The sequence below is a fragment of the Lacerta agilis genome, chromosome 14 (assembly GCF_009819535.1).
Source record: "Lacerta agilis isolate rLacAgi1 chromosome 14, rLacAgi1.pri, whole genome shotgun sequence".
Lineage (NCBI taxonomy): Eukaryota > Metazoa > Chordata > Lepidosauria > Squamata > Lacertidae > Lacerta > Lacerta agilis.
In genome coordinates, this window is record NC_046325.1 from 40338044 (window position 1) to 40355727 (window position 17684).

The 17684-nt window shown below is 48.1% G+C and overlaps 1 protein-coding gene across 1 annotated transcript in view; it reads left to right on the plus strand.

Moving 5' to 3' along the window:
* The window catches only part of WNK4 (WNK lysine deficient protein kinase 4), a 49446-nt gene that overhangs the window by 27688 nt on the left and 4074 nt on the right, over positions 1–17684 (plus strand). The window contains exons 7-19 of the mRNA XM_033170015.1: positions 537–858; positions 2279–2388; positions 2507–2565; positions 3248–3389; positions 5165–5281; positions 5378–5539; positions 6144–6201; positions 8128–8280; positions 9210–9709; positions 11872–11968; positions 13723–14035; positions 14137–14336; positions 17202–17302. Of these exons, the coding sequence (XP_033025906.1) occupies positions 537–858; positions 2279–2388; positions 2507–2565; positions 3248–3389; positions 5165–5281; positions 5378–5539; positions 6144–6201; positions 8128–8280; positions 9210–9709; positions 11872–11968; positions 13723–14035; positions 14137–14336; positions 17202–17302 (2334 nt within the window). The remainder of the gene's footprint in view (positions 1–536; positions 859–2278; positions 2389–2506; positions 2566–3247; positions 3390–5164; positions 5282–5377; positions 5540–6143; positions 6202–8127; positions 8281–9209; positions 9710–11871; positions 11969–13722; positions 14036–14136; positions 14337–17201; positions 17303–17684) is intronic.

Genomic DNA, 17684 nt, shown 5'->3' on the forward strand with positions numbered 1-17684 from the left:
CAGTTGCTTCTGGGCTTTCGACGTTCGGAAGCTGAAACGTTCTACTTCCGAGACGTTCGAAAACCGAGGTGCCACTGTAAGTGTTTTCCTGGGGCTCGAGGTAGATTAGGACAATGAAATATCAATATAGCATTACTTGCTACTAATAATAATCTAATATGGCTCTTCTTTAGGGAGTGGGAAGCACAGTTGTCTCACAGCTAGGGCATTAGAAAACGGCATCGAATGAGCTCTCGGATACATCGAATATGTTCATTTTGCAAGGGCTGTAGTTATGTTCGCACCATACCTCTAAAACATACTCATACCACTTTGAACAGTCATGGCTTCCCCCACAAAGAATCCTGGGAACTGTCGTAAATTGGGGGTGCCGAGATTTGTTCAGAGCAACAATTCCTAGCCCCCTTCGCACAAATGACAGTTCCAGGGATTCTTTGGGGAAAGTGTGTTTGTGCCAGAATTCAAACTCGTGTTTCCTCCAGCTAGCTTTACTTCTGCCCCTGCCTGCTCCCACTCCCCTCTCCCCTCTCCCGCAGGTGGTCTTGGGCTTTGTGTGCGAAGCCGACTACAAGCTGGTGGCCAAAGCTGTGCGCGAGCGAGTCCTGGCTATCAAGCGCCAGCGCGAGAAGGCCAAGCGGGCCCAGGAGGAGCAGAGGCGGCACGAACAGGCTCCTGACATCCTTCACCTGCTGGACCTAGACTCTCCGCCCCCTCTCAGCCCTGCCCAGCCCTCGGCACCCACCACGCCCGGATCCGTGGATTCTGCGCTTGGCCCAACTTTCCCCCCTGAGCCGGAAGAACCAGAGGTCGACCAGCACCAGCCTTTCCGATATCAGCATGGCTATTCCTCAGCCACATGTAAGCTCCCTTGCTCCGTCAGCCTAGGGTCCTCCCTGCTGCCTCTCTCGTATTAGATACGAGAGCATACACAGCGGGTGGCGCTGTGGTCTAAAGCACTGAGCCTCTTGGATTTGCTGATCGGAAGGTCGGCAGTTCGAATCCCCATGACGGGGTGAGCTCCCGTTGCTCTGTCCCAGCTCCTGTCAACCTAGCAGTTTCAAAGCACACCAGTGCAAGTATATAAATAGGTACCACTGCGGCAGGAAGGTAAACGGCATTTCCGTGCGCTCTGGTTTCCGTCACGGTGTTCTGTTGCGCCAGAAGCGGTTTAGTCGTGCCGGCCACATGACCCGGAAAGCTGTCTGTGGACAAAGGCCGGCTCCTTCGGCCTGAAAGCAAGATGAGCGCCACAACCCCATAGTCGCCTTTGACTGGACTGAACCGTCCAGGGGTCCTTTACCTTTTACGAGAGAGTACCAGTACCAGCATGGTGTGAGTGGTTAGAATGGCAAAATTAATTTGGTGTCACCCCAGCTCGCCGCTTCTGAAAGCTGACCCCTCAACGTTTACATGAGAAAATTGTGGAGGGCACTTATTACATTTACCACATGCTAAGCCATTAAGGAAAATTGTACGAAAATGCTACACAGATGGTATTTGACACCCTACCAGTTGGCTAAGATGTGTAGAACAGTCTCAAATAAGTGTTGGAATCCTATGCAGGTGGAAGGTTCCTTTTTCCATACCTGTTGGACATGCAAAAAAGTAATTGGGAGATGATATATAATGAACTAAAAAAAAAAGATGTTCACAATAGATATACCCCCAAAGCCAGAAGCATTTCTTTTGGGAATATGTGAAACAGAGATCCCCAAAAAAGTTGGTAAAATTGTTTTTGTATGACATCATGGCAGCCAGAGTACTGTACGCACAAAAACAGAAAACACCAGAAATCCCAACAAAGGAGGAATGGGTACTCAAGCTACTGGCGTACTCAGAAGTGGCAGGCCTCACAGCTAAAATAAGGAATCAGAAAGACGAAATATTTGTGGAAGAATGGAGACCCTTTTCAGTCTAGATAAGAACGCAATATGGCCAAATAAAATTTCAAACAGGCTTTGACTTATGAGCAATGGCAAGAAAATAGAAAAGATTGTAAAACAGGATTTAGGTTAAATAGATAAGCTTTAAGAGGTTGGACAGGCAGCAGGGGAGAGAGAGAATTAGACCCATCACAGATGTAAGGATGGGAAGTCGCCAGGACAAATAAATAGATTTTGATGTGTAAATTGTATGTTATGTGATCTGAATTTAAACCAGTGTAAAATAATAAACACACCTGGGACAAAGTCCCCAGTGAATTTGTAAGGCTCCCGGGTTAGAAGCCAGGCCTGGCCTTTCGTTTCACCTTTTTTCTTTCTCATTTCCACCCCCCCAGCTGATTGTGAGACGGACGGGTACCTGAGCTCCTCTGGATTTGTGGATTTGTCCGACTTGCCACAGAGCTGCTCCAGCCCCCCAGTCGCCCCTGAGCATTCCTTCGCTTCGGTGAGTGGCAGTGCTGACGCCTGGCATGGGCGGCCGTGGTGCCCCTGTGCGCCTCGGACCGGGGAGGTGTCGAATTGTCACGGCAAACTGCCTTCATCGGTGGTTTTTATATCCCCAGACCATTGCTGTGAGCGTGAACCCAGTCTCCATCAGCGACTTCCCTTCCCCTGGGGACAGGTAAGGACATGCCGGATCGCTGCTGGGTTTAGGTTGCTGGGAATGTGAGGAGATACAGTGGCACCTCTGGTTACGAACTTAATTCGTCCCGGAGGTCCATTCTTAACCTGAAACCGTTCTTAACCTGAGGTACCAGTTTAGCTAATGGGGTCTCCTGCTGCCGCTGCAGCACCGCTGCGCGATTTCTGTTCTCATCCTGAGGTAAAGTTTTTAACCCGGGGTACTACTTTCGGGTTAGCAGAGTCTGTGACCCGAAGTATTTGTAACCTGAGGTGTTTGAAACCCGAGGTACCACTGTACCTGCTTTTCTCACATTCCTCACCCCAAGCCTTGCTGTGTAGCTTGTGGGGTGGTTGTGGGCGGACGGGCAGAGGGGCCACGGGCCCGGGCACACGATTTTGAGGGAGTGCAATGATGTGGCTCCATCACCGAGGCCGCAGCCGCAGGGAGGCAAGCTGGGCCTGGGCCAGGCCTTCGGGGCGATGGCGCCTCCTTCTCCTCGGGGCTGGTGAAGGGATGCCCACATGTGCCCTTGCCACGGATTCACCCGTCCTGGCACAGCGAGATCAAGGGCGGAGAGGGATTCAGAGGGGTAGCAAGCCGAGGTGCATTTCATCATGTGTGCCCAGATCAGTCACATTTGCTCACGTTTCACTTCCTGTTTTGGTCGCCTGCGACGCAGCTACGCGTCCGACGTGGCGTCTGGCTTGAGTGATGGTTACGAGGGTATCTCTGCGAGCGAGCGCCGAGCGAAGCCCCTGGCCAAGAGGGGGTCTGTAAGACTGCTGCGTCGCCGTGCCCGATCTCGCCTACGCATCACAAACGTGAGCGCTGCCCGCATCGCGACAGGCTTGGGTGCTTTGTGGGGTATTTGTGTGTGGTTTCTGAACTCCCATCTCCATTGTGCTAATATATATCCTGTGGTTCTCAGCTGATTAGGTTTCCTGACTGACTGACAGTGGGCTGGATCCAGACTTAGTTGTGCTTTGCGTAGACCCACTGACACTCAAGCCCCATGGATTGCATTGGGCCTGCTCTTGGCATGACTAAGCATGGATTCAACCCTTTTCCTTTTTGTTTCAGAGTGAGACAGCCAGAGCTCACATGAATTATTGGCGTTCGAAGGAAAACATTAATGTTTTCATTTTGCAGGGGAGGACAAGAGGGGGAAAGGAACCCTTTGAAAACCATATGAAATCACAAAGCACCTTGCCCTCTCCCTTCCTTTCTGGCCGTTGTGAGGATTTCCAAGCTTCAGAATTCAAATACAGTGGTGCCCCGCTAGACGAATGCCTCGCTAGATGAAAAACTCGCTAGACGAAGGCATTCGTCTAGCGGGAGGCTGCCCCGCAAGACGAAAAAGTCTATGGGGCTGCCTCACAAGACGAATTTTTTCGGGGGTTTTTTTTTTCCCCGTCTAGCGAAAACCGCGGTTTACATTGCCGCTTCGCTAGACGAAAAACCCGCTAGACAAAAATACTCGCAGAACAAATTATTTTCGTCTAGCGGGGCACCACTGTACCTTCAAAGAGCCAAACCCAGTCATTTCGGCAGCTGATTGATTGCAGCCCGTTAATCATGTATCATTTCAGGAGCGCCTCCTGATTAACGGCAATATTCCAAATTGATGAGGAACCAGTCACCAATCATGCCGGAGACAGAGGCTTGTCCATGCCAGGGACATACTCCCAGGTCGCACCCGCTCAAGTTGGCAGACACGGGCTTAAGTGGCACAGCGGGATGCTGTGAGCGCCCCAGAACCCCCTGAGGAGCAATTGCCAGGAATTTTACCTCATAAATCCTGGCCTTCCCCTGCCTAAACCTCCCCACTGCCCCAGAGGGCAGCGGAGAGCTACCTCCATTAATCATGACGTCAGCCGGCTACTGGGCTTCAGAAGCACATGCTGCCTCCGAAACATAACTGGCCACCCGCAGGCGTAATTCACCTGCAAACGAAAGCTAGAACTGGTCGAAAACGTCGTATTTCAGTCTGTTCACCCAGTGGACTTGGGGGAAGGGGCACGCACCATTTCGTCCTTCCGCCTGCAAGGTTGTAGGTGCTTGGGTAGTCTCAGGAGTCTCCGTGTGGTAGATGTCGTTGTTTCATTTGCAACCTTCCATTCTTTGGAATGGGGAAAATTTATGTTATATTTGAATAGGATGTGTGGAATTTGAACTGTGGCATAAGACTCATGGCTTAACATATAATTCTTTGTTGGAGGTATAAAATCTGTAATGTAAAAAAGATAATACGAAGATTAAAAATTAAAGAAACAATTTAGATTACAAGATAGGAACAATAAAGAAGTGTAAAACCGCGAGAACTAATTAAGAAGAAGAATAAAACAGAGGAAGAAGGGGGGAAGCAGGGGGGATGAGGGGGGAGGGGGGATGGAGGGATTAATTGTTGGTGGATTTGTATTGTAAGGTATTGTAAGAAGGTTTGTGGTATATAAAGTTGAAGTTGAAGTTGTAAATTCAAAGGTGAATTCAAAGTATAAAATGTAATGTAATGGTAATGTATAAGATATGTTTATGTAAGATACCAATAAAAATTATGAATAAAATAATAATAATTTGCAACCTTCCATGTGTGCAGATGCCAGTCCAGAATGACCGGGTGGTTGAGTGCCAGCTACAAACGCACAACAACAAGATGGTGACCTTCAAATTTGACTTGGATGGAGACAGCCCAGAGGAGATTGCAGCTGTCATGGTGAGGACGCGGGGTTTTCACGCTGCGGTAAGATCTTCACGTTCTCAATCCTGACTCTTGACTCCTCTTCTTTCATCGTGTCTCCGTCTTCTTCAGGTTGCCAAAGAATTCATCCTGAAATCTGAACAGGAGGGATTCATCCGGAGAATCCGTGATATTATCCAGCGTGTGGGGACCCTCCTGAGCAAAGACCTGGGGGCTCTGAGCAGCCCTGAAACAGGGAGCCTGTCCCCAGTTTTGGCTGCTGATGGACTCTCGGTGAGTGCCAGACCCATGGAAGTCGGGGGAATTTAGGTAGCCTTCTTCTGGGTGTTTCAGCCCTGACCTCCCCCTCTGGTTGCAGTGAAGCCAGAACGAAGTCCACCAAACCTTTTAGGCACACAGATGTGCTTTGTCAGTTGTTGTTTAAAATGGACTTACAGGTGTCTCTCCCACTTCCCTGTCAAATTGAGTAAAGGGCCTTCCGACGTCATCTACCTTCCCACTTTTTCCTTGTTTCCTCCCCTCTGAATGTGAGGGCCTATTCTCCCAAGGCGGCTCTTTCCACAGAGACAGGGCGGGTGGGATGAGGAGGAAGGGGTCCAAGCCCTCCTGAATGCCACACCCCGAGCAGAAATACCCTCCGTTTAATCCCACGTTTACGGTGGTTGGTTTGCGGTCCTCCCGTGAAAAGGTGAAGGCGCTCTGCATATGGTCCAAAGTATGCTTTATTTTATTACTTTACACATTTCAGGCCTGATTTCAGAGTGATCACTGCTGGCAAAACTAGCCCAACGCGCCTTTTCTTTCATCCATATGATGTTTTGGATTTCTCCTGGGCCCAATGGAAGCATTTTATTTTTGTAATTCTGTGTCATTGTAGGGTGAGCTGCCTCTGCAAGGCCTCTCGCGCTCCATCTCTTCATCCTCATCTCTTAGCGGTATGTAACCCCAACGCCTTCTGTACCCCAGATTAGCACTCCTGTGCCCTTTCCTTTACCAGGGCTGATCTCTCAAGTTAACCGTCAAATTGTGTGGGCCCCTTGCCTTTCCCCCTTTATCCCATTCGTTGAACTGCAACTGTAATTCAAGAGAATATTTCTCAGGGGAAGCACGGCTTGTTTTGCCGCCTGAGGTGAAACGGGAAAGTGCTGCCCCTCACGAAGCCTCATTTACTGGGGTTGTGTGGCGGCAACAGGGGTAGGCCCGCATGGGTGCTGCCCCACAGGATTCCACCGCCTGAGGCAGCTGCTTCAGTCTGCCTCATGCATGGGCCAGCCCTGATATTAGTCCGACTGGTTCTGCCATACGCACACTTGGAATAATGGAAGGGTTAATATTTCAGGGGTTCTCTTATCTGCTGTATCTGATTTAAGAGTTACAATCTCTCCTGGGACCTTCGTCATTTAAGAAAATAGGTGTACATGAGTACAGGGGATGGATGGGGTATCGCAGGACTGTATTCCCCTTTCCGCAGCAACTAGTGAGTCAGAAAGAGAGCCAGGCTAAAAGCAGGGAGGGATAACAACAACAGCAACAATTTTTTTTTATATGCCGCCCATCTGACTGGTTCCCCAGCCACTCTGGGCAGCTTCCAACAAATTAAAATCATTAAGCACAGTAAAATATCAGTTACAGGTAGGTAGCCGTGTTGGTCTGCCATAGTCAAAACAAAATAAAAAATAAAAAAATCCTTCCAGTAGCACCTTAGAGACCAACTAAGTTTGTTCTTGGTATGAGCTTTCGTGTGGCATGGTATCTGAAGAAGTGTGCATGCACACGAAAGCTCATACCAAGAACAAACTTAGTTGGTCTCTAAGATGCTACTGGAAGGATTTATTTTTATTTTTAGTAAAATATCAAACATTGAAAACTTCCCTATACAGGGCTGCCTTGAGAATTCTTCTAAAAGTCAGATAAGCTGTTTATTTCCTTTGACATTTGACGGGAGCGCGTTCCACAACTACTGAAAATGCCTTCTGCCTGGTTCCCTGTTACTTCGCTTCTCGCAGAGAGGGAACCAGCAGAAGACCCTCTGAGGAAGACCTCAGGGTCCGGGCTGAACGATGGGGGTGGAGACGCTCCTTCAGGTACACTGGGCCGAAGCAGTTGAGGGTTGAGGGCCTTAAAGGTCTGCACCAACACTTTGAATTGTGCTCGGAAACGTACTGGGAGCCAGTGAAGATCTTTCAGGAACAGTGTGAGGAGTAAGGAAGCTGTACCTGGTGGTTATCAGAATGGCCTATCTCCTTGTTTCTGATTTTGCATATAATTTTAAATTAAATTTTCCGTTTTATAATTTAAAGTACTCATTTTTACATCCTTAAGGTATCAATGACTTCCCTTCTCCTCTTTCCGTGGTTCATTTTACATATCATAAATCCCTGCATATTTTACAAAAACTATACCATTATTACACGCATCATAACTTGTTTACTCTGTTGAATTTATCTTAATGCTGCCAGCTTTTTCAGCTGTACGCAGTTATTTCCCATATATTCAATAAACGTTTTCCAGTCTTCTCTAAACGTATGTTCTCCTTGTTTTCTTATTCTGTATGTTAAGTCTGCAAGCTGTGCGTATTCTGTCTACTTGAGTTGCTATTCTTCTTCGGTTGGGACCTCGCTCATTTTCCATTTTGGGGCTAACGAAACATGGGCCTCAGCAGTGGTATACATAAATAACCTTTTTTGACGCCTGGGAATTTCAGTCTGAATTATCCCCAACAGAAAGGACGCTGGGTTTTTTGGGGGGGGAGCACTTTTAAACATTTTTAAAAATTCATTGTAGATCATTTCCCAATACTGTTTTACAAGTCCACCACATATGAAAGAACGTTCCCTCTACCTCTTTGCTCCTTGTTTCAGATTTTGGTTGCTCCAGCCCTGGGCAGTCAGTCACGTCCCCCGTCCAAGCTTCTCTGGTAGACACCGTCTTTGAGAATGAGTCCTTCAGCTCCAGGGTTGCCCCTCCAAATACCCAGAACTTTGGGCTGCCTCTACTTTCAACAGTACCCACAGGTAAAACCAATCTGTTTCCAGCTCCCCGCATTTGTAGAAATGCCCAGGCAAAAGTGTCAGTCTGGGAGCCTTATCACTCCTGCTTTCCCATGGGACATCCGTCCGGTGCCTTTGAACCGCGGAACACAGGTTGGACATCTAAGTAGTTGGCAAGGAAACGGAATGGCCCTTTGGGTTTGGAGGATGGGTGTGGCTGTGTGTCCTGCACAAATACACCGAATTGGACAGGCTGTCATGTAGGAGTGTGTGGGTTTTTAAAATGGTTTTCTGGGTTTGGAGAAACGTGTAGGCTGAGTCTGGCAAAATATCCAATCTTCTGCAGGAGCCAGCTGTCTGTCAACCATAATTTTATTAAGAGAATTTTAATGACTAAGCAGTCCATCCATCTCCTTTCTGTATATAGTTTTAGTTCCATTGCTGTTTTAACTACAGTCGTACCTTGGAAGTTGAACGGAATCTGTTACGGAAGTCTGTTCGGCTCCCAAAACGTTCAGAAACTAAAGCACAGCTTCTGATTGGCTGCAGGAAGCTCTTGCAGCCAATTGGAAGTTGCGGAAGCCTCGCCGGACATTTGGCTACAGAAAATCCTTCGAAAACTGGAACACTCACTTCCAGGTTTCGATTGTTTGGGAGCCGATTTGTTCAGGAGCCAAGGTGTTTGAGATCCAAGGTACGACTGTATTTCTTAATTATTCTCTCCCCCCCCCCGCGCGTTTTTAGCAATTCTTGCTTTTATCCGTAAGCCGCCTTGAGTCCCACCGTCAGGGAAAACGCGGGGTACAAAGAAACGTATGATGACGACGACGATGATTTATAAATAAATAAAAACAAAGGCTTGGCCGCCCTGCCAACAAGGAGTTTATGTTCTGTAATGATGCTGTTTCTTTGCACCTCCTGCTCACCTGCCAAATCTGCCTTCCTCCTTACAGGTGTCCCCTGCATGCCGGCACAGACCTGGCCGCCTTACCACATGGTGCCGACAGCTCCTGCCACTCCTCCGTACCTCTTCCCTGTTCCCCAGCCCATTGCCCCACTCAGCCCCCTCCTCCCCGCGCCGTCCATCCCCCCCGCCCCTCCAGTCGTCCCCGCCGTGCAGCCTCCGGCCGCCCCGCTCTGGACCCCCTCCACGTCCCCGCTGCTCTCTCTCGCCAACGTCTTCTCCCTGGCGGTGATGAGCGTGGCTCAGTCCCTTCTTCCCGCCGTGACCGCGGCTTCCGCCCAGGCGGGGCCTCTCTACACCTCGCCGGTCTCGCAGTCGCCCGTGCTCTGCCCGCCTAGCCCAGCTCCCGCGCGATTCGTCTACCCTGAGGTCATGGTGCCTCCTGCCAAGCCGGCCCAGCTAGTCAACAGGGCATTGGGGATGCCAGCCCCTCCAGGCTCTCTGCCATCCCTGAGTACGCCAACCACCGGCAGGCCTGATGATGGCATGGTGAGTGTGCATATGTGCGTGCAGGCGGACCCACCCACCCACCGCACTTGCGCATGACCGCGTGTGCATGCGGCGCTGGGAAATAAAGTAATGGAACTATCTCAGGAAGCAGCATGAGAGAGCTGGAGTGCAGGGCTGGGCGATACCTGGTTTACAACACCATAATGTACCGCCAGCTAAACATCGCAATACAATGGGTTTTGGAATTTGAGAGGGTGGGGGTGGGTTGAAAAATGAATGTCTTGATGGATATTCTCTTGGTGTTATGGCGTAGACATATGGTCTGGCAATGGATAACGGATAATGAATAGAATGTAATTTTGGGGTGTAGGAAGGAAGGGGGGGAGAGAAGAGTTTAAAATGAAATTAATTAAATTAGGTTGTTTGTATTGAAATTTTGAATTAGGCAATGGAAGTTCAGAAATATTGTGGATGCAGAGGATATGTTAAATTCATAAATATGATATGTAAGATGAAAATTATTTGGCAAAAGAGTCTTAAAAAGGAAAATGTTAGAAGAAAAAAGTAATATGGGGATTAATTGGCAATAACTGTGAATTAGGGTTAACCTGGAAATCAACGGGGGTGGGGGGGAATCGGGGAAGTCCGCAAAGATGTTATGTGCAAAGTAAGTGGTTAAATTGGGAAAGAATTGTTGGCTGCCCCAGTGGGAGGGGGGTTTGTTTTGTTTGCTCCCCTTGGTGAGAGAAAGGGGAGTATGGGAAATTTAATCATGTATTGTAATTTGGTTTTAATTGGAAAACTTTAATAAATATTATTTAAATAAATAAATAAATAAATAAACATCGCAATACAATGGTACCTTGCTTCTCAAACTTAATCCGTTCTGGAAGTCCGTTCCAAAACCAAAGCGTTCCAAAACCAAGGCACTCTTTTCCATTGAAAGTAATGCAAAACGGGTTAATCCGTTCCAGACGATTAACAACAACCCCTCAAACAGCCATTTAACATGAATTTTTACTATCTAACGAGACCACTGATCCATAAAATGAAAGCAGTAAACAATGTACTGCAGTCACACAATCAATCAATCAGTAGCTGAACTGGGTTCCACACAGTCACAAAAAAGAGCTGCGAAAACGCAAAATAAATAGCAAAAACAGACAGACCTCAGCGTAACACCCAAATCGGAAGTGTGGCGCTCAAATCGGAAGTGTGACACTCAAAACGGAGCACGTTCGGCTTCTGAAAAAAGTTCGCAAACCGGAACACTTGCTTCTGGGTTTGCAGTGTTTGGGTTCCAAGTTGTTTGAGTACCAAGGCGTTTGGGAGCCAAGGTACCGCTGTATACTGTCAGGGACTGGGCAGAGGAGGAATGGTGGAGACCTCCTCCTCAGCCTGACCCTTCCAGAGAAGAAGACAGTTCAGAATTACAACAGGGGTTTGAGGGAGGTCACAAGCTCAGAGGCAGATGGGGGTGAAAGCTGGGAAATAATGGGAGAGGAGGAAAAAGCCGCACCAGAGGGGGGACAGCTGATGGACACAGTGTCTTTAGAAAGCATTCCAGACCCACCCTCTCCCACAACATGGCGAGCCTTGAAAGTAGGAGAGCAGAGAGCCCTGAAGAGGGGAGAGGGAGGGGTGGAGCAACACCATTATCCTGAGAGGCCACATTCCCAAGCCTCTCTCCGTGAATATTGAATAAAAGACAATGGTAAGGACTTTCCCCTTGTCTTGTCCGTTTCTGGCAAGCTGCCGTGGGGGTTGAGTCCTCTGCTGGTCTGACATATACCGATGTATCGCAATGTCTGGCATAAGGATGGAGCTGCGTAGAGGCATTGCCTGGCTTCACGGTTTTCCAGCATCGTGATTTTTGACGTGGCAATATATTGCGAATCGTGATGGGGGAGGTGCTATGCAAAAATCACGATGTGGGGGGAATCGTGAAGCCAGCTTATGGCTCTGCTGACGTAGCTCCATCATTATTTCAAACATCGTGATAGGGCGGGATATCACAATATTTAGCTGGCGATATATCGTGAAGTTGAAAACCAGGTATCACCCCAGGTAGATGTCCCAGGGTGTGGGTGCTAAATGTGGGTGTCCAGGAGGCAGGGAACTAACATTAGGCCCAGCGAATGGGGTGGAAATGGGGAGGTTCGGTACTGACCCCTCTCACATACAAAACTTTCTCTAAACAGGTGCCTCCTTCCTCCTCCTGGTCTGGGTCACTTCTCAGTGCGCCAGATTCTTCCACCTCCAAGCTGCCGCCACCTCGGCTCTCGCCCATCAATGAAGGTGTGGAGTGTTTTGGAGAGACCCGGGGCCAGAGATAAATCTGTGTGGCTGTGGCAAATAGGGTGCGCAACTGTTTGGGGCGGCGGGGGCTTGAGAAAGCAGCTGCATTCAGCACAGAGTTCCACCTCCAGTCCTGGAAGCGTATTCTCTGTTTGCTCACGAAAACGCAAACTAGGGATGGGGAGACCTCTCGCTGCGGCGGCCTTTTCCCGTTCTGCAAAGCTAAGCAGGGTCCGCCATGGTTTCAAATGGGATGGGGGACGGCGTGTTGAGATTCCGGCATTGCAGGGGGGGGGGGCTAGATGACACCCAGGTTCCCTTCCAACTCTATGATTCCGTGATTCCCGCTTAGCAACTGCAGCCGCACTCCCTTGGAATAAGGGGGACGAGCGCTCAAGAATAGAGATTTATGGCTTCAGGGCATTTTACGTTATGAAGCTTTATAAGTCAAATTTATTAATAAGAGTTTAAAGCATATGATACATTAAAAGCCAAACTAATCTAAAAAAACAATAATACAAAATAATACAAAGAAAAGAGGAGAAAGTAAATAACAACAACAACAACAACAACAACAACAACAACAACAACAACAATTAATAGCAAGAATCATAATAAAACGCAAAATTAAATATATATCGCCCTCTATTTTACCTTAATCTTCAAACCACATACAAAGAAGTGAGTCTTCCCACCTCTCACCTGGGAGTTTTCCTGCTTCCTCCACCTGAGGAAAACCCACTCTGGCTTCACACAGATTCCCTTCCTTTTCTATCCATGGCCTTTCTGCATATATCTTCATTTATCCTGAATATAAATCTTCAGAAATCAAAACATATATGTAAGAATAAAAGCAATAGAGAGCTATCAAGAATTGACAGTCATAAAGAGGGGGAGGAGAAAAAACAAAAGTAAGAAAGATTAAAAGGGAAAAGAGGCTTCCGCTTCTCTTATCTGCGGATATCAGTCATTCAAAATATTAAGCTTTATAGAGAGCTTTAAACATCATTAAACTTTATAGAGGGAACTCGGCACATGTTTATTGTTAAATTATTATTATTTTTTATTATTGGAATTTATATATAGTGGTACCTCGGGTTCATTCTGGAGGTCCGTTCTTAATCTGAAACTGTTCTTAACCTGAGGTACCACTTTAGCTAATGGGGCCTCCCGCACCACCGGCACACGATTTCTGTTCTCATCCTGAGGTAAAGTTCTTAACCCGAGGTACTGTTTCTGGGTTAGCGGAGTCTGTAACCTGAAGCGTCTGTAACCTGAGGTACCACTGTATCTTCCTATACCCGGAGGTCTCAGGGCAGCTCACAGAATAAAATCAAGATATAAAAGCACGAAATACATACTAAAAATAAAACAACAACTCAAGAGCCCCCCCCCAAAAAAAACACACATTTTAAAAGGGCATAGGATGTAAATCAGATCAACCGAAGGCCTGGTTAAAAAGGAACGTTTTTGCCTGGCGCCTAAAGATGTATAATGAACGTGCCAGGCGAACTTCCTTGGGGAGAGCATTCCACAGACAGAGAGCCACTGCAGAGAAGGCCCCGTTCTCGTGTTGTGCCACCCTCCGCACCTCTCGAGGAGGAGACGCACAATTAGTGCAAACATTGTTAAAGAATTTAAGCGCTGGTGGTTCTTCTTCCAAGAACCCCTTTATATTGGGGGGGGGGCGGGCGCCTGAGGCTTCTCCCCATCCCCATTGTTAACCTGTCCGCCCACTTTCCCCCCGCTGACAGAGCCCAAGCCCCAGATCCTGGGCCGTTTCCAGGTGACCCCCACCCGGGATGTGCTCCCTGAGAACCCCCCAAGGGGCGACAGCACCAGCTCTTCCAGCACCACAGAATCGGACAGCGAGTCTCCGGGTGGGACGCCGGTGCAGGACGCCGAGGAGGGCACCACCCCTGTGGCGGAAGCAGAAGGGGAAGGGGAGGCTCAGCCCACCACCCCTGTCTGGATGAGCTGCTCCCACAGCCTCTCCTACCTGAGCAGCGACGACTCAGACAGCCCCGAGGACGAGGTCTGGGACGAGCTGCAGGCCTTGCGCCAGAAGTGAGTGTGGGGTTTGTTGGGGGGTGGTGGAGGTCCCTTTCCCCCCCTGCCCCCCCTCCCTGACCCAACGCCCGCTCTTTCCTTCTCCCGCTTCCTCTCAGGCACCTCTCCGAGGTCGAAGTTCTCCAGGCCCGGCAGAAGAAGGAGATCGAGGAGCTGTACGCCCGCTTGGGCAAGGTGCCGCCCGCCGGGATCGTGTCTCCCGCCGACATGCTCTCCAGCCGCCAGCGCCGCTTCTCCAAGGGAAACCCCTTCGCGCGCCGCAGCAGCCTGCAGCGGGTGGACTTGGCACAACCTCAGGGTAAGCTGTCTCCATGACGACGCCCCAGGTTGGCAAGGGCCAAGTGGAGGCAGCGGCTACGTGGATCTCGGTTCTGAAGCTGGTGTGCGCTTTCAGGGTTTTCTTTGATTCATTAATCTGGGCTGTTTTATTAAGGCAGCTTTCAGGGCCATCCCAGCCAAGAGGCAACGTGAGGCGACCGCCTCGGGTGGCAGGATCCGCTAGGCAGCAGATCCGGCCTCCGAGGAATGCATTGCCTGCTTCCTCTGCTAGGTGCCCCTTGAAGGCCAGATCTGCTGCCTCCGCAACGGCCTCTTGGCAAATAGGAGGCACTGCTGATCTCCTCCCATTCCTGGGGAGGAAATGGCGGGGGCTGCTCTCTGGGGTCCCTTGGGCTCTGCACATAACTTGACGCGATTCAGAGCAGGCCCCTTCCCCCCGCAACGGCCTTTGATGCCCATTTCAACCATCAGGTTAAAGATGATTCGGTACCCCACTTGTCCTCAGCGTAGATTTTCTTTTCTTTTTTTAATAAACTATATTATACATCAATTAAGATCCGTTTACATATTACTAACAACATTTAACTTAGACAGGACATACAACACATCCAGTACACACTACACATAATAGAACATTAACACACCTAACACACCCTTGACACTGACTTCCGATTCTTTTCATGGCGCTATTTTACATTTTGTCAAACTACACATTTCGTTATCATTATTTTAGTTTCCATTTCTTCCAACTGGTTTTATTATATACTTCCTTTATATTTCATGATTCATTCTACGTCTGCCAGGAGATTAGCTTCATCACAGTAATTTCTAATGTATTCTTTTAAAAATTTCCACTCTTTATTAACTTTTTGTATCGAGTTTCTTCTTATTCTCCCTGTCATCTTTGTGAGTTGTAGATATTCAATCATTTTCGCTAGCCAGTCTGTTTTGGTGGGGATGTTGTCACTTTTCCAGTTCTTACCTATTAGAATCCTAGCCGCCGTGATTGCATACATGAAAAGTGGTCTCAGGTCTTTATTTATTTTCGTGGGCATTATTCCTAACAGGAAGGCTTCAGGTTTTTTGGGGAATGAAAATTTTAGAATCTTCTTAAGTTCATTATATAAAATATCCCAAAATTCTCTTAATTCTTTTACACTCCCACCACATGTGCATAAATGTGCCTATCCCATTTTTTTAACAGTATTTTTATTAAAGATTTTCTTGATTTACAAAGGTGTGTGCAATGTCTCTCTCGTATTTTTTTCCATGTAACATTTTTACAAATCAGTTTTGGTTGTTGAGACATTAGGAAGAAAAGGGGGAAAGAGGTGGGTGGGATGGGGAGATGGGTGGGGTGGGGTGACGATGTTTCTATTTTACTTCATCTATGTAGGGTTTGGTGTCAGCGTTGTTTGTGTAGGTTCTCGGTTGTTCGCTTGTGCTCCTTTAGCGGTGAGATTGGTCGGGGTTGGCGTAGGGTGATAGTTCATTTGTGATTGGCTGTGGTGATCTTTGGTTTCCTGTGTGAGTGGGGTGGGTGGGTGTTTTTGATCAGGTTAGCCATATTGATTTGTATGCTGTCGATAGATTTTTGTCATTGTCTTGGGCTGTCAAAACAAAATAAAAAATAAAAAAATTCCTTCCAGTAGCACCTTAGAGACCAACTAAGTTTGTTCTTGGTATGAGCTTTCATGTGCATGCACACTTCTTGTGATAAAGGGGAGCCATACCGGTGTGAAGGTGTCTTCTTCTGTTTGTCCCTGTGTCATTTGCAGCTTACTGGTTAGTTTTTCTAGTAGGGCTGTTTCCCATACTACTTGGTACCATTGGTCCATGTTTACTCCTGACAGGTCTTTCCAGTATCTGGTTATGATGTTTCTAGCTGCTGAGAGTAGATCGGTTATGAGTTCTTTGTGTGCCTATCCCATTCTTGCACCTCCAACAAATATCTGAACCGTTCTTCTACATTTTGACCAATTTGGTTGGGGTTAGGTACCATCTATATACCATCTTCATCACGTTTTCTCTAAGATTGTAATATGCAGTGAATCGTATTTCCTCCTTCCAAAGCCTCTCCCATTCATTCATGTGTATATCATGTCCCACGTCTTGAACCCAACATATGACCGATTTCACCTCCTCGACTTCCCAGTGTAGATCTTCACCCATTGTCAGGGACTGGCTGGAATAGGAAGAGTGTTGGGAGCCGCCCAACCAAGAGCCCCCAGGGGAAGGGCACAGAAGAAGACGACGACTTAGATCTCGGATCCTGGTGGGGGGACACTGAAGAGCAGTGGGGAGCTGGGAGGTGCTAGAAGCAGGGGGTTTGAGCAATCAAGGGGGATCGGGAGAAGCAGGGTCTTCCAGGACTAGGGTTAGAGGCTGGCAGTGACAGTGGGAGCACAGGCTCAGACAGAGAAGAATCAGAGGTTGGTCCTGCTACACAGCAGCAGACAGTCCCAGCCGCCTCTGTGCTTGGTAGAAAGGTGTTTTGGCACTGCTGGTATTGTGAACAAGCTCTTGATAGGGGGGCTGAAACGTATGCCATTATTTATCAATTCTCGCTTCCCACTTTTCCTCTCCACCGAACTGTGGGATTTGTCACTGGGCTGTTCATCACACTCCCCTGCGTTGTAACTTTGCTGAAACACAAGTAATTTAAATCCTGTTGTCTTTTTTTCTGCTTTTTACCCTATCCTCAGTTGTGCCCGTGTTCACCAAGAACCATGTGCATAGATAGTGATAATAAGTGTTGATAAGTGAGGTCTTGTGCAGCTCTGCAGTTTCCTTATCCCGGGCCCCTTCTGTAACTAACGGTATCATGAATGAGCTCAAACCTCTTTGCAATAGTCCCTTTCCCTCGCTCTTGTTGCCCCCGCAGGGATCATGAGGAGGAATTCTGTAAGCGGTGGGAGCACCAACACTTCCCAGGAGCAGCGACAGAGCAAAGGTGTGAAGTTCGCCAGTGATATCGGATGCATGGTGAGTCATGGAGGGTGAGAGAGTACTGGAGCTGGGCGATCTATTGGTAAATTGTCTGAAACTGGTATGGCGTTCAGATCACAATACCGGTTTCAGACGTTTTGAGTTGGCTGGGGAGCTGGTGCAATGTATCTCAGCTGCTTCTTTCTCCCCTAAGGTGGGAAGGAAGAAGCAGCCAGGACAGCTAAGTGCTGGAGATGCAATGAGGTTGAGGGACTTGTAAAAGAGTATTGGGAAATGGACTTGTAAAAGGGTAAAAGAGTATTGGGAAATGATTCATAATGAATTTTTAAAAATGTTTAAAAGTACCCCCCCCAAAAAAAAAATCCTGGGTCTTTTTTGCAGGGGATAATTCAGACGGATATTCTCAGGTGTCAAAAAA